This window comes from Chionomys nivalis, chromosome 5 (assembly GCF_950005125.1).
Source record: "Chionomys nivalis chromosome 5, mChiNiv1.1, whole genome shotgun sequence".
Taxonomy (NCBI): domain Eukaryota; kingdom Metazoa; phylum Chordata; class Mammalia; order Rodentia; family Cricetidae; genus Chionomys; species Chionomys nivalis.
In genome coordinates this window covers 62361556-62378902 of record NC_080090.1, presented here as the reverse complement: position 1 = coordinate 62378902, position 17347 = coordinate 62361556, and the positions used below count along the sequence as shown (strand labels likewise).

The 17347-nt window shown below is 41.2% G+C and overlaps 1 protein-coding gene across 2 annotated transcripts in view; it reads left to right on the top strand.

The window, feature by feature from the left end:
* The window catches only part of Astn1 (astrotactin 1), a 330687-nt gene that overhangs the window by 248648 nt on the left and 64692 nt on the right, over positions 1 to 17347 (top strand). For both annotated transcript variants that reach the window (XM_057769941.1, XM_057769940.1), the window contains exons 14-16: positions 333 to 460; positions 7266 to 7370; positions 9856 to 10044. In XM_057769941.1, coding sequence (XP_057625924.1) covers positions 333 to 460; positions 7266 to 7370; positions 9856 to 10044 — 422 coding nt within the window. The remainder of the gene's footprint in view (positions 1 to 332; positions 461 to 7265; positions 7371 to 9855; positions 10045 to 17347) is intronic.

Here is a 17347-nt window from a genome sequence, read left to right as displayed (position 1 = left end):
AATTGATCTTGTGATAGCCAGAGCCTTCTCTGTGTTCTACGCATGCAACTCAGCATGTTGTTATCTTTAGAGGGGAAGTCAGAATGGAAACCTGGTGTGGGGGGAAACGTTCTCTACCCTGATTACAGACTTTTCCAGTTGATTAAGCATCTCTATGCTGCCTTTACTTCCCTTATGCATAAGCCTTACTCATGTCATATGTACCAAATGAGTCTCAAGGTGAGGCATGACTTTTGGACCAGAAAGACCTTTGGCACTGTGTGTTGAAATATGGACTGCATGCCAAGGAGTTCCATGGACACTCGGAAAACAATGGTCTGCTCTGTTTCTAGACAAAACAACTTTGCTCGTGGTTTAGACCAGCAACTGCCAGATGGTCTTGTGGTTGCCACTGTCCCACTGGAGAACCAGTGTCTAGAGGAAATCTCGGAGCCCACCCCTGACCCTGACTTTCTGACTGGTAAGTGTGCCTTCCCTTATGCAGCCAAACCCATAGTTTCTTAAAATCGTGGCACTCGTTTACTACGCTCATTTTATTTCTAAGTGAGTTGTTTCACTAAAGCGTGAACAATTGGTTATAAAACAAACTATTATTAGGATTAATTATTAGTAAAATTGTCAATATTCTCATATGATTACTACACAATGGCTGTGATTATTTCTCTTGCTAAATTTTATAGAAATTCTTAGGGGGTTGGGGGAATGCCACATGAATGTATATGCATCTGGGGTTTTGGTTGGGTTAGAGGTATGTAGGCCGTGGAGGCAGAGAGAAGATGGAGCACACCTATCCCCTAAATATGTAATAATAGTGTAGTTGAGTTCCCTGCAAAGAACTTCTGGAGCAGTGAGATAAGACAGAGGCTTATGGAGTTTTGTTGTCCAGTGACCCTGTGTTTGAATCTAGCTCTGTTGCCTGAGATCCTCTTGATTCCTCCTCGTGCGAGGAGGACAGTAAACCCTGCCTCTCTATTCTTCATTCCATGGTTCCTTCTCTTGACCTATACAGGACAGAGATGTAGCTTCACTAGCAGAGGTGGGGCCCAGAGGGTAGGCTGTTTCTTTCTGGGCCTTGGCTTCTGGACAGATCCTCTATGAGCTAAGAAGGGGCTTCAGGAACCCCGTAAACCCTAGAAATCAGTAACTTGGGATTTGGCATCACTTACTAGAGCAATATGCACAAGCTCAATTTCATTGATGATGCTTGTTTCTTCATTATCCCTCTACTTAATCATTCTGTCTTTCTTATTGTATACTTTCTGCCTCTTTTCCTCCATTTTTTAATGAATTGTTGAACAAAAGCCTTCAACAGACACCAGGAGTTAAAGAAGCATAGTAATTATTAGCGTGGGCCTAGAGCCTGGCAGCTGGGATCTGCTCCTCACTGGTCTAAGTTCCAAACAAGCTACTTAACTTCTCTGTGCTTTGGTTTCTTTTACCTTAAAAAAAAATGTGTGTTATAACATTGTCTTCCACATAAAATTTATATGAGATACAACACTAATGTATGTGACTCCTAACGCATTGTGGCATTTGTGTTTGTTAATTAAATAAATTCACCAATGAAAAGTACTGTTCTGCATGTGCAACCTGTGGCTGTATGCGGAGGTAAGTGTTACCTAGCACAAACCGATAAGCTTACTTAAAACACCACAAGATATTTTGATGGTTTTGTTTCCTTCCTTCCTCCCTCCCTTCCTTCCTTCCTTCCTTCCTTCCTTCCTTCCTTCCTTCCTTCCTTCCTTCCTTCTGTCTTCCTTCTTTCCCTTTAGTGATGAGGAATGAGCAGGCCTGCTTTTCGTCCCACCTGGCTTCCGCATGGTTAGCTTTACACCCAAAATAACAACACACAAATTGTATTCATTTAAACACTGCCTGGCCCATTAGTTTCACCCTATTATTGGATAACTCTCACATCTTAATTAACCCATTTCTAATAATCTGTGTAGCACCACAAGATGGTGGCTTACCGGGAAAGATTCAGCATGTCTGACCTGGCAGCTGGCTCCATGGCGCCTGCCTCACTGCCTTCTTCCTCCCAGAATCTGTTCTGTCTACTCCACCTATCTAAATCCTTCCCTATCAAAAAGCCAAGGCAGTTTCTTTATTAACCAATGAAAGTAACAAATAGACAGATGAACCCTCCTCCATCACCTCCCTCCCTCCCTCCCTCTTTCTTTCTTCTTTCTTTCTTTCTTTCTTTCTTTCTTTCTTTCTTTCTTTCTTTCTTGTATCCTGTTTCTTGAGCATGAGCTTTGTAGATGATGATGTTGTTTCTCAACAATGTCATGTCTCAATATTAAAAGTTTGGCCACATCTTCTATGTGTCTTCTCTATAGCAGAAAAGGAAACAATGTAAAATAATAAAGAAAAATAGATACATTGTGGGCCTTCAAAGAATCTTTTCGAATAAAAAATCAGTTGTCTGTGGAAAGCTCTAACTACACACACACACACACACACACACACACACACACAGTATTAACATGTAGACTCAGGAGTGCTTCCTAAGAAAGCATAGGTCTCCGATATCACTTCCATTTTGTTTACTAAGAAGCACCCCCTCTCTCCCTCTCTCCCTCCCCCCCCCTCTCTCTTTCTCTCTCTCTCTCTCTCTCTCTCTCTCTCTCTCTCTCTCTCTCTCTCTCTCCCTTTTCCTGTGTGTGTGTGTGTGTGTATGTGTACATTTAAAAATAAGGCTTGGGGGCTGGCACCTACAAACAAGAAAAGGTCCATGTTTCTAATGAGCTGCTTGTTTAAAGACCCACCAGCCACACCCAACATCTGTGGTTCAGTTTTGAAGGGAAGATTGTCCAGCACTGACCAGGGTAGGAGGATGCCTAGAGCAGCCTAGGATGATGCCAGCAGCATTTCGGGAGTGAGGGAGATAGAGCTGAGACATCAGAAGCACCTGTACTTGAATCCACATCTTTGAGATAAGGAAAATCTTCAATTATGTTCTTTGCCACAACAGAATTAAATTTACCCGCTATGTTCCTGGTGCCCTCCTCATGTGCCTTAAAGTTTAAAATGACAAGTTGAGGTCCTTCTAATCTGCCTGATTCCCAGATAGAGTGAAAGTTTCCTGACCTGGTAGCTATTTTATCCAGTTTTTAACCTGTTTGGGGTAAGCAGAGCTTGTTATTCCCAGTTAGTGTCTTTTTGTGATATAAGCTAAAGGAAACTCTCTTGCTTGTGTCTTTAACCCAGAATCACTAGAAGGACTGAGAAAGAAGTGACTGACCAAATGCCTTCCATCTTCTCTGGCCAGTCCTGGTAACACTTTAGTGATAACTTTCCGTGCAGTGGCACAGTGAATCACGCGTCCTGTCACACTCTGTGTTGTTATGGGCCATAATCCTCACGAGCCTACAAGCTTGAAGGGTTTTAGAGCTAAAGTGATCTTCAAAATTTTCTGTCTCAGCATTTCTAAGCATTTTTTTTGCTTTGTTATTTTTTTTTTCATAAAAAAAATCCAAGTTCTCTTCATAAAGCAGTTCTGACTTCAGATATGTTCGGGAAAACTGCATGTGGCTTTTTCCTCTCAGTAATTCCCACCACCTTAATATGAGAAAACCTGCAGGCAAGAAATCCCTTCCACTTTATTTAACCCAGCAATTCCCAACTCTATTTAACTAGAGAATCCTTTGCACGCAGACCATCTGGCGGAATTATTAAATACCGCACTGGAAATGCTGATTTATAAATCCTCCTCGGCCGCATCAGAATAACAGTTAAGCTTCCCAGGTCACTCCGTTGTCACAGGTTGCATGGAAGTGAAGAAAGGCCAGCCAATGAAAACAGCCAACAGCTATCTATTCCAGGCTGCTGACAGCAAGAACAGAGCAGCTATCGTGTCATTTTGGCACCATCTCAAAGGCAGAATGGAAAGTAGGAAATCTTCATGATGAGAAAAGGGCAAGGTCACAGGTGGGGTTGCCAGCTGTTGACTTGGGAATACTGTAGGAAAGCTGACTAGAACCTTTGTCACTGGCTACGGGGATGCATTAGATACTCAATCTTTAATAAGATCCCTGGTGTTTGGATGACATCGTTGTGGGGACAACCATTAGGCTTTTGGGGCAGTGTGCTAGGAAGGGTTTGGCTTCCACACCCTGGCTTGTGGGTTTTAGGTTGGCTTCCTGGATGGGTCAATAGAGATAGTGGGCTGATGGGATAGTTTTCTAAGTAGCTGCTGTAGATTTGGGGTAGAGTTCTGCTTTCATATTGTTCTGTCTTCTGTCCATTTGTACACTCTTTCAATTTCCCACCTTCCTCTGTCTTTCTCTTCTAGTACCTTCTCTCTCCTCCCCTTCTCTTTTCAGATTATACACAGGTATGTTTGGCAACTCTGTCCTCAAGCATAGGTTAAAAATATAAAATAAAAAACAACATCCATTCTCAAGGAAACATAGCCAGAGACATTTTGTTTGGGAAAAGAATCCATTTGGTATAAATGTGTTCGAAGATGATAATAGAATAAACCTGACTGCATGTCAAGGACACACTGAGAAGGAAACATGACTCGGCTAGAATTATGTACTTTATCCTTCCTTTGTAACTAAGGGAAGAATTACCTGTAAGTAGGTAGAAGCAGACACTTTCCAAGTGTTAACCATTATGTAACCACTCTTCTGACTGCAATGAGGCCTAAGAATAGTCACTGGAATTGTGTTTGGCTGTTAAATACCCAAGTCTAGGTAACTCATCCTGGGTAAAGGTGAGACACCATTATGCCTCCTGTCTCCAAACATCCAGGCCTCTTACTTAGTCTTAGATTCTCCGTGTTGTTCTGAAATAAAGTCTATAAAGTCACAGCAATATATCAGTTAAGAAATGTCAAGTTTACATATGTATGGGTGATGAGAGGGGGATGAGGAGGGAAGGAGGGAGGGAAGAAGGAAGGGAGGGAGAAGAGAAAGATGATAATGTCACACCGACATGCATGCACATGCTTCTTTATTTTCCTCAAAAAGGGATTTATGCTCATGATTTTACTCTACTCTCACCACCTACCTGTATAGTAATTGGGATAAATGCACTCAGCCCCACTTTTCAGATGTGAAAACAGAAATGCTTGCATTGCTTGCCTAAAGTCATTTGTACAGCTACTTGAAATCACAGAATTGAAAAGGAAACCCAAAGATAATTCAGCCAGGGCTCTGATTTTGCAGATTAAACACCCAGGAACCAAAATATCCCATAGCCAGGTAGCCAGACAGAGGCTACTGGGGTTGTGTGAGAGAAAAGTGACAGACATTTAAAATACTTTTCTTTCTGAAACTTCCAGCTGTGCAAACACTGCGGAGCCCAGGTCGCCTGGCTTCTGCTCTACTTTTACCCGACTAGGACACAGTTCAGTTAAAGGGATCCAACAGTACTCCATCCCCTGCCCCCGCCCTGTCATGTGTTGAAGATCTTTACTTGTTTTATAAATAGGTATTTTCAGATAGCAACAGAATGGATGTGCGAATGTGGACACTGTATTCGAATGACTTTCCACTGCCATACTGTGCTAATGAACTGTGCCTTTAAGATAATGAAGTCTTGAGGCTGGAGAGATGGCTCAGAGGTTAAGAGCATTCCCTGTTCTTCCAAAGGTCCTGATTCAATTCCCAGCAACCACATGGTGGCTCACAACCATCTGTAGAGGGGTCTGGTGCCCTCTTCTGGCCTGCAGGCATACACACAGACAGAATATTGTATACATTGTATACATAATAAATAAATAAATATTTTTTTTAAAAAAAAGATAATGAAGTCTTCCATTTGTTAAGTTTGAGTTTCATTTGTGTGCCTCGGTCAAAAGCCAAGTGTGCAGTCGTATGGCTGTCATCACAGAGCTCATACCTTGAAAGATGAACACTTAAAGGGAACCAGTGAAAAATCTCTTTATCACATGAAGCTTCTCTTGATTACCTGAGCTAAAATTTAAGCAATTGCTTCACCAAGCAACTTTTCTTGACCTTTCTTCTTTTTACCTTACCAATAATTATTCCCATATGATTCACACAGAAATGTAAATTTGGTAATTACTCGCCTAATTTTGATCAGAGTTGACAACAGCTAATTAATCCTGCCCACTCTTCATTCAGTTTTGGTATTAAGTTCGTTGATTTAGTTTCAAAAAGCAAAACCAAAAGGGTGGAAGAATTGACTGTGTTTGTCTGTTCCATTGCCCTATTTGTGCACCCACAGTCTATACATCCTGTATAATATATATACACTTCCTTTTTGTACTGTGCATGTGCACATATATGCACATGTATAAGTGCACATAAACATTTCTGTAGTGTATATGCATATATGATGTGTGTATATATAAAATGTTAGACACAGAAATGAAGCTAAAATTGTTTGTTTTTTCAAACTTTAGAAGTATTTATTTTATTTCCTGTGGCTGATTTATGTTGTTTCTGTAGAATTATATAGTTATAGAATTGACTGGAATTCAAATAGGGGAACTCTTTCAGCTCTTAAGGAAGAGCAGGCCATTGAGAATGTGCAAAGGCCCTAAGGAGGCATGTGCTGAGAGGACCTTGGGCAACAGACTTAGCTTCTCAGAACTTGGATTTTCTCATAAGGAAAGGTGAACCTTAGATGTGTATCCTATTGCCTGCCATAGAGGTGGCACTCGCTGTTTGGCTGTCACTACCCTCTAATGACTTAGCTACCCTAGCAGTGTCCTTTCTGGTAAAGGAGAAATAAGCATTATCAGCCTCAGGATAATTAAAGTGTAAATACCAAATATAAATCAGTTAACTGAGTCAGAAAAATCAATGTTACAGAATGTGTTGGCTGAGTCTATTGCTACAAATATTAAAGAGACTAAAAATCAGGCCTTACAGTAAGTCTAGAGTTGACTATAAATGTATTGTTTGGCTGTTACAACAGAATGAGTAAGGAGCCTGGTTCTGGGTTCAGGTGCATTTGGGACACCACCCTCTTTTGCCTAGTCTCTTGGGGACTTTGCATATAAGCACTTAGGGTCTCTGTGTCTTCACTTGGCAAATGCAGATGTTAACACCTATAGCACAAGGATCAAACGGCTTAACATATACAAAGTACTTAGCAAAATGCCTGACAGAGAGCAAGAATTCGATAGGCGATGGTTGTTACAGCTAGGCTTCCAGTCTCTTCATCAAAGAGCACTTCCTAATTTCCTCACCACTACATCCTTAGCTTAATTGAACTGGGTCATGCTTTTCAACCTGGGACTTGCAAGTCAGCCTCACACGCTGACCTTTTGTCTCCTCTGTCCCCAGGGATGGTGAACTTCAGTGAAGTGTCTGGATACCCTGTACTACAGCACTGGAAGGTTCGGTCTGTGATGTACCACATCAAGCTCAATCAAGCAGCCATCTCTCAGGGTGAGCAAACACTACAGCAAGCCCCCGCCTCTGCCCTCCCCCAGGCCTGGGGATCCTTCAGCTCAGTATTGCAAAAGCAGCCTAGCACACAGCCACTGCATGAGCCACACAACCAACGCACTCAGATTCACTCTTCAGGGTGAATGGATAGGAAGAGATTCTTTTTAAAGCACAGATTAAATTGGAAGGGGTATCCTATACTATAGAAGAGGCAAGGCTGAAACCAATGAAAATATCGTTTTTCCTGGGGTTATCCAATATTACCAGAGTATTTTTTAAAAGTAGACTTTTAATGAATTGTCAGAAAAAAAAACATTTTAAAGAACAAAACATGATTGAAAGATTTCACATGTTGAAAATCTGAAGAAAAAGGAGCTAGAAGGAGGGAAGAAGGAAAAAAAGGAAACAACATATTTCCTAAACAGTGTAATAGAAAGCAACAGACAAATATATCTTTAACTACATATAATAGTATGTATTGTTTAGAATGTAATAATATGTAGAAATATATATATATATATTAATAATTTAAGGAGTGGTGACTTCTAAACTTATTTAGGGTCTTAGAGTCAGCAAACAGAAGGTGGAGTCTCAGGGTCTATACTCATAAAACAAAAATACTGCTTCATGAATTGGAAAAGATTAGAGATCTAGAACATTCTTGTTGGACACAACATTACTGCAAACTTTTTAGAACATTTCCACAGTGTCCAAAAGATCTAAAAATTTGACTTTTTTATTTGACAGGTTTCTTAGTGAGAAGGGACTGGAATGAGGACTGTGCTGAAGGAAATCTCAAAAACTGGTTATGTAGAAAATGAAGCCACTCTTCACTCTCAGAAACCACGACAATGGGAGTTATCCACCCACAGATTCAGTTTGCACCTAGCATAGATGTTGGGCATTGCAGGGGTCGATCACTCAGGTGTTTCTATTGCCAGGGGCCTATCAAAGTGACAAAATGTTGTCATAAGTGATGTGGACCCTAGTACTTAACATCTCATGATTGTGTTAGACTCCACCTTGCCCTGAGAAGACACAGATGTTTAGAAAGGAGAACTGAACAGAGCTGGCCAGATAAAGTATTAGATTCAGGAAAGTTTACTATAGACCATTTCTCCCATGAGTCTTAAAGAATGACAGAAGCCATAAAGACGTTTGGCTTGGATGACGAATGAGGAGGCTTACGGAGTCCTTCTTCTATTCATCATTTGCCTGTTCCTTTACCATTGGTTTTTCTCAAATAAAATATGAGCATTGTTTCCGTGACCTTTCTAACCTCTTCCCTTCCATTATCTTTCACTACCCAGTTCTTAGTCAACATGTTTTGCAAACAGTCTTGGTTCCTGTATTCCTTAGTTTTCTCATTGCTCTGACAGAATACCTGACCCGGATAACTTAGGGAGGGAAGCATTTATTTTGGCTCACATCCATGGTAGAGAAAGTGTGGTGGCAGGATTAGGAAGAAGAGAGGTGAATGCTGGTGTTCAACTGGCGTTTCTTTTGTACTCTGTCCAATATCCCCGCCCATGGAACAGTACCGCCCAGAATTAGGATGTATCTTCCTACCTTGTCTCAGATGATTATTCTATGGCTGTGATAAAATACCATGACCAAAACAACTCTAGGAGGAAACAGGTTTTTTATTTATCTTATAATTTCCCATTAACAGTCTGTCACTGAAGGAAGTTGAAACAGGAACTCCAGGGAGGAACTGAAGCAGAAGTCATGAAGGAAAGCCACGTACTAATTTGATCCTTGATGGCTTTCTCATACCATTTTCTTATACAACTCAAACCTTCCTGCCTAGGCTTGACACCACCCACAGTGGGCTAGGTCATCCCAAATCAACCATTAATCAAGAAAATGCCCAACAAACTTGCCTATAGGCAAATCTTCTGAAGACATTCTCTCAATTAGTATTTTTTCTTCTTCTTTATATCTAGGTTTGTGTCAGGTTGATAGTGTTAGCCATCACAGTCTCTACCCACGAGATATATTTTATTTTATGACCCCGTGCTTCATACACCCACATCCATACAATACATATACCATAAAACAATACTTCATCTTATGATGTAGAATGTTCCTTGCTAGTATTTATGTTTCTATTTTAGACTATGCTATTCTCTTTCTATTTTTAAAATGCTATTAATTAAACTGACTAAATTGATTTAATGTCATGCACTGCAGTTTTAGGGGACACAAAGCCATTTACTTAATGATGGCAGGAGTCATGATTTACACTCCTCTGCTTAACTTGCCTAAAACTAACAACACAATCAACATCCTTGAAAGGATACCTACTTAGGAACAGAAACTTGTATTTCAGTTAAACAGAAACATCATATTATTCCTAGCTAGCTCTCAAACATCGCTTGAGGTCACATGGTCACATTTGGGACCAGGTTGCCTAGGAATCCATGTACCTAATCTCTGAGTTCCCATCCATGTATGTTTACTCCTGGTTGATGTTCTCCCACAGCCTTCAGCAATGCGCTCCACTCCTTGGATGGGGCCACATCTCGTGCAGATTTCGTGGCCTTCTTGGATCAGTTTGGCAACCATTACATCCAGGAAGCTGTCTATGGTTTTGAGGAATCCTGTTCTATATGGTACCCAAACAAGCAAGTTCAACGGCGACTCTGGCTGGAATATGAAGATATCAGTAAAGGTGAGTGGGTGGCTCAGTGGCAAATTGTACACCTGTGCAAGTCCTTCTGGCCCACCAGCAATCCATAAAAGATTAATTCATAGTTCCCCCAATTCTGAGGGCTTATCTGTGAAATTTCCAAGGTCAGGTTGCTACTCAAATCTGAAAATGAGGATATTAGATGATGAACGATGACACCACAAGTATGTGTTCATTGTGCTAGTTACTATAGAGTTTTATACTATATATACTATATAATGTACCAACCACTGAAGGGTGACAGATGCCATCCATGCTGCTGCTATGAAGTAGGAGGGAAGGAAGAGAGGGTTCCATTCCATTTACCCACAGCAACACCAACACACTGCCTCACGAGAATGACAGACTAAGTCCCTTCTCATTCTAGCTTGCACTATACTTAGGTTTATTTTCCATTTTCCCTATTGATTTGTCTTTTGAAGAACTGTCATAAGTGTTGGGTGGCAGACTTAAAAATAAATCTTTGTTCCCCCTATCTGAGCAGCAGGTGACTGACCGGAAGTCCCTTTGCTGTACAGTAGTGGTACCATCTTAAGTATTTTTAATCATATCAAGACGGATTTAGCATTGCCATTCTCGGACTTCTTCCTGATCCAATCTGCATGGTATTCTGTTGAGAGCTAGTTATGGATGTGCAAGCTGCTAACTTTGGGGAAGTCTTGAAATGACACAGTGAAATTCAAGAAATGGGACATCTTATCGATTATGAATCAAAACTTTCTTTGAGACTAGAGCCCCTTTGCCATCAGCAGTGCTACCGAAAGAATAATTATGTCTGTAACCTGAGTGTTCTTGTTTCTGGGAGCTCCATACAACCCCCCAATTGCCTTGTTCAACTGGATGCAGAATTATGATGGCTTCCCTCTGGCTGGCTTCTTTCTTCAAGACTCAGGGATTAATCTCTGAGTCACAGTGGCTGTAGGAATATTTTCCTAAACCAGAGTCCTCCAAAGTCATAGAGGCTTCAACCTCAGGCTTCTCAAACTTTGGAATCTGAACAATATTCTGAATGCAATTTGCCAAGAGAACAGTGTAATGTAGATAAGATCAGTTCCAGCTGGCGAAACTCTCTGAAGTCTCTGTTCCAGAGCCCAGGGACTGTATCACAAGGCTGAATCCTTTGCTCTTCCCACCTGCCAGGGGCTCAGGGATTGCCAAGGCCTGGGATTTCTGGGAGATGAATGCTTGACCTTGCTCCAAGCTTCTGACTCTACATGATGCTTCTCTCCAGACACAATACTGTCCTTAAAGAGAAACTGAGCCCAGTAGGGAGATTTGTTAAAGCCTTGGCATTGCCCCTTGCTTCCCATGATGGGAAGCCTCTTTTGCCACTGAGGATGCAGCTTTGCCACAATCCAACTGTTGACTTGAGTTTAAAGAAATATGATCAATGTAGCTCCCTGCTTGATATTTACATTTAAAGGTATTTAATTATTTTAGCTTACTTCAGCTATGCCTAACTTGCAAGATGTTGTGGGGGGCCACTGCCCATGTTCACCCTGTGCCCCCCGCCCCATTCTTGAGACTTCTCTGGAAGCTACAGGATTCATCTGTTTTGTCATTTGTTTGGGTTCTTAATTTTTTTGGTTGTGAGCCCAGCCTTTAGTGGCTGAGCCATCCCTCCAGACCTGGCTTCTTAATTTTAAACTGGGGTATTGATCTTCCTTCACTCTAGAACACAGTCATTTGTTACCATTCCTGTTGTTGCTGTTGTTTCTTGCAGTTGTTGCCAGTGGTGACAGTGATGGTTGTCACAGGTATAAAAGCCCTTCTGGCATGGACATGAGCATTCGGCGTTACTCACATGTGACTGATGATAACTTAGAGATGCGTGTTTTAGGCCGGATCTTAGAGGGCGGCTCTTCATGCAGTAGTTTTTACTTCTCATGATGCCATTTTGGACCAAATATCTCTAAGTGAATCTTTTGGAAACCCGTGGGAAATAATATGCCTCCATTTCTTATATCTAAAATTAAAGTTGATTACTTTCTTTTCCTTTCTTCTCCCTTTGTTTCTCCTTTTCTCAAAAAAGAAGAACACAATTATAAATAGACTTTCCAGTAGCCTTTGTCCCCATATAAAAGTCTCTAAAGAAGCCTGTGTCTCATCTCATCATCCTTTACTCTTGAGCCCAGAAAACAGGACGGTCTTCCGTTTCAGACCAACCTCTCCGCCTGTGTTTTAGCTGCAGCTGTCTTGGTCCACCTTACCTCTTGCTTGTTAATTATGTCCTTTTAAGCGTTTACAATCTCTGCAGCCACTGAATTCTCCCTTTCCTAATGCTGAGTCTTTGAAATCTCATCTTCTCATGAATGTGAGCCCCCTGCATTTTAACCACTGTTTACTTTAAATACATTCTCAATAAATTTCTTAAGAGTTTTCGTGTCATTCTTCTGCTTCCTCTCATTGACTTCATTTCCACTCTTTGTTATTTTTTAACAGCACTGGAGGAGGAGAAAATCAAGGACTTTTTAATCAGTGTCACTAGCATTTATTCTATGACCACTCCATCTATCTTATCTATAGATTTTTCTATCATCATACCTCTACTTAAAACTCGTCTCTTCCCATGATGTTCCTATTGCTGTTCTGTTCATATTCTCTTCCTATGTCTTTAACCTTTAGTTTTATCCTCTTTGCCCTCACCCCTTTAAAGGAATCATTTGCTTATATAAGAATCATGCAAAGCTTTCGGTTTTTGGAAGATTTGTTTTTTCCTTCCTCCCTTTTTCCCTCCCTCCTTCTCTCAATCTCTCACTCTTTCTCTCTCTCTCTCTCCCTCCCTCCCTCAAACCCCCCTTGTCTCTCCTTATCTCTGTCCCTCTCTCTCTCTCTCTCTCTCTCTCTCTCTCTCTCTCTCTCTCTCTCTGTGTGTGTGTGTGTGTGTGTGTGTGTGTGTGTGTGTGTTTGGGGGTGGAGCAGAGGTGTGACCGTGCCCAAAGTGTCAAAGAGAGCTTCAGATTGTCTGGAGCAGGAGTTGCTGGTGGTTGTGAGCCACCAGATTTGGATGCTAGGCACTGAGCTCCAATCCTCTGGAAGAGCAGCAGATGCTCTTACCCACTGAGTCACCTTTCCAGCCTCACTTCATCTTTGCTATTGCTTCCCTCTTTGCCCATGTTGGGTGAGTTCCATCTGGATCATCAGCTCCCACCCCAGAATCATTCCTTTCCTCCAAGAATCGGCACTTCATTGCCACTGAATATTCAAGTCAAGATTAATACCTATGTTTTCTCTAGATGCCCCAGTGACCAACATCTGGCTTCCCTGTGGCCACTAGATTCTGAACCCATTTAAAGCACAAAAATTAAAGTGGAGAAAGTCTTGGTACTTCTGATCCTTTGCACTCAACCATATGAAGTTCTGACCTCTTCCCCACCTAGATATTTTCTCAACACAGGCCTCCTCTTTTGCATTTCCTCAAGGCTGAGTTTACAATATCAATTGGTATGGCAATAATTCAGATAGAAGAGAATAAAGGGGGCGGGGAGAGAAAGAGTGAGAGGCTGGTATATACTGTGCTCTAATAGCAGAAATTAAGTCCTGATATACATTTCACAGTAGAGTGAATATAATTAACTGTAGTGTTATCATATTCTCAACAGCTAGAAGAGAACATTTGAGTGTATTCATCTTGAATAAGTGATCAAAATTTAAGGTGATGGATATACTAATCACCTTGCTTTGATTATCGCATCAAACATACATCAGGCACATACATAATATGCATCAGTCAACACATCATGCTGTATCCATAAATCTGTATGGCTTCTATATCAATAAGAACACCATTTAAGTGGTTTCCTCCTGTAGCTCCTTTGCTTCTGTTTCCTGCCATCTCACTGCATTCTAAAAGGCACCATCTGTTACCTTTTAAAAATGCAATTTAGTGGCATTGCTCCTCAGCTTGATGCCGTGTGCTTATTGGATCCTGCTGTTTCAGCACGAGAAGTACAGCTTCCCTCCCTGTATCAGGTTCCCGTGGCTGCTGTAAGAAATGACACAGTCCTGACACCTTAACATAAATTCACCCTCTTCTAGTTCTGGGAGGCAGCAGTCCAGATCCAGGCTCAGTGGGCTGAGCAGGAGCTTCCTCTGGTCCAAGCTCTCCCTGGTTGGCACTGAAGTTCTTCAGGCCTGAATAGCACATCAACCCAACCTTGACCATCATTCTGGATCTCCCAAGCACTTGACAAGAACTAACTAGAGGGACCCCATTCTCACAAGGCCTCCCTGACTCCAGGCACAGTTCTTGACAGCCCGTTTCCTGCTTCCTGCTTCCATCGGGCTTTGTGGATTCTCTGAAGCGTTCTTCACGTGCCCCTGTGCTGTCATTTCCATGTGGGATTGTCTCCCATAACGATGGCCTTGGCAGCACTAACTATTTTTAATTTCAAGTATATTTGTTTAAAATAGTCAAAGTGCATAAAACAGAATAAAATGAGAAACAAATCCTTTCCCTAACCTTATTTCCTGGTATTCTACTCACCAGAGGCAAGAAGACAGTCATTACTTCCAGCTTATTGTCTGTAGCAGGCTTTCTTTTGGGCCACCATCCAGCTCCCAAATCATGACACGGAAACTTATTATTAGTGAATGCTCGGCCTTATCTTATGGTTGTCCCACTAGCTCTTATAATATATTGTATATAGCTCTCATATATCTGTTTATCTTCACCTATGTTTTTACTCTTGGGGCTTTTATGTCCTACTCCAGGGTTGCTAGCTAGCAGTTGCGCATGGCCCCAGACATTTTCCTCTCTGTCTCCCTCATTCTCTTCTCCTTTCTCTAGTATTCCTCCTACTTAATCTCCTTTCCTGACAATCCATCTATCCCACTACTGTCTAGCTATTGGCCATTCAGCTTTTTATTAGACCAATCAGGTGCCTTAGGCAGGCAAGGTGAAACACTGACACATCTTTACATAATTAAATAAATGCAGCACAAACAAATGCACATATCTTTACATAAACAAATTCAACATAAGCAAATGTAACACATCTTTGCCTAGTTAAAGTAATATTCCACAACAACTGTCTATACATCTGGAGTTTCTATTCCTCACCATTATAAATGAACAAATCTAGATAGATATATGCCTATCTAAATATGGATACATATGGAGAGGGATATCTCTCTCTCTCTCTCTCTCTCTCTCATATATATATATATATATATATTCACACACATACACATGTAAATAATATGTAGAGAAAATACATATGAAATCTCAAATTCACTTTATATAGAAGAGCAAATTGTCTGGTTGTTTGCTCCAAGATTAATTAATGGTAAGTATAAAAGAATTTTGTTGTTTTGTACTGAGAACTTCCATATTTTTTAACTACAACAAGCATGCACCTTTTATATAATAAATTCTTCTAAAGTTAAAACATATTTTCTGAGAAGTTATCTGTGTGAAAACTCATAAAATGAGCCTACAGAAGCAAGACACATAACATTTCTACACATAGCTCAGTTTTGGCATGGCTGTGACCTCAGCACCTGAGAAGTGGAGACCGAGAAGTGGAGACGGGAGGATTAGAGGTTCAAGGTCATCCTCAGCTACCCAGAAAGTTTAAAGTCAGCCTTAAAGTTTATGTAAGACTCTGAATGAAAAACATAAAATAACATCCCTCAAAAAAGAAAAGGGATAAAAAAATCAAAAACAAAAACAAACCTAAACATTGGCCAGAAGTCAGGGAGGAAATACAAAACGTTGCAACCACATTTTATTAGTTTCTAAGTCCTCACCCCCATGGGAGTGTCTGGTATACAATTAGCTCCCTCCTTCTGGTCAAAGAATGAGCCTTTTACCTTCCCTCACTTCAGAAGAAACAGAAAAAAAAAATCTATACATCTGTAAGCCTCAGAAAAATGATCAAGAAACAGTGCTTCTTCCTCAAATAAATCCTGCACAGACTTAACCTTAATCCCCTACTCACACACTAAGGCAGCTCCTTTCTTTTATTTTCTAATGCTGTGCTCAGGACGGGTTCCCCCAGGCCTTTCTTTCCTCCTGTTTCATTTCCAATATCACTCGTTGTGACCTTTGACCGTTGCCTTCCTGACCAGTGCTTTTGCTGCACGTCTGGCTGGGGCATCAAGGCTGAGGAGCTCTAATAAGCAAGGGTGTGCTCCCTGCTGTGACTGCTAGTCCACCATGCACACTGGGATCTATTCAGCTGCCTCCCACCCCTGGGGAAAGTTGAGCTCGCTGCCTGTCTTCATCTTCCTCTGCGACTCAGCTGAGAGTTGGTCCCATCCTGTGATCTCTAGTTCTAAGTCATCAGCAGTTAGATTAGAGACAAAGAAAGGAGAGATCCACCTATGTGGCATCATATCCCCACCACTTAGGATCTGACTTTTCCTTGTTCTACCGCTTTGCTTTTGTGTGTCTTGGTCTTGGACAGATTCAACTGGTCCCTTTCCCAGGATAACGGACCTGCTACAACTGTCACAAAAGCAGCCACTGCCTCAGTGCTTAGCCTGTAGTACTGGTCAGCTGAGGTCTAGGCTCATTTATTTCAGCCGGGTATGGTTTTCAGGTTAACTTCCCAGATTGCAACTCACACCTTAAAAATGTGACCAGGTTAAAGAGACACAAATTTACAGAAATCCGATGAAAAGTACATCATTAAATTTTCTGCAATGTTTTGTTTTATGACCCTTGGGTTGCAAACCAGCTCCAAAGACTCTTTCTGTATATATTTGCAACAACAAAGTTAGCACTCAAGTAGCAAAGCAATTATGGTGGTGTGTGGCTATTTTCTCTAAATGATTCATTTAGTCATTCGGCAAATGTGTTGCTAAGGATCTGTTACATGTAAAGCCCTGCAGTAAGTGGAGAAGGGACAAGGAGAATTATGCTATTCTGTGGCATCAGAGGTTTGAAGAAGGAGCTGCCAGAGCTAAGCATGGCTTTGCCATAGGCAGAGCTTTTACAAGAGGCTAAGCTTTCTGAAACATTTCTGTGAGTTTGAAGCTTTGGTTCCCTAGGTTCTGATGCAATGGTCTAGAGTACACTGGATCTATAGGTTAAGGTAGTCAGAATAATATTCCCCAAAATGACCGTTTAGAATGCTTTTTCTAAATCAAATAATGTGCTATGCACATAACATAGATTTTCTCATTTAATTTTCAAGCAGACGTAAGTCCCACCCTCCCCAGCATGTAAAAAGAAAATCTTGCAGAACTTCAATAATTTGCATGTAGTCATAGAACCAATGAGTAGTAAGTCAGGATTAGAAGACATGACTACAGGGTCAGGGAGATAGTTGAGTTGATA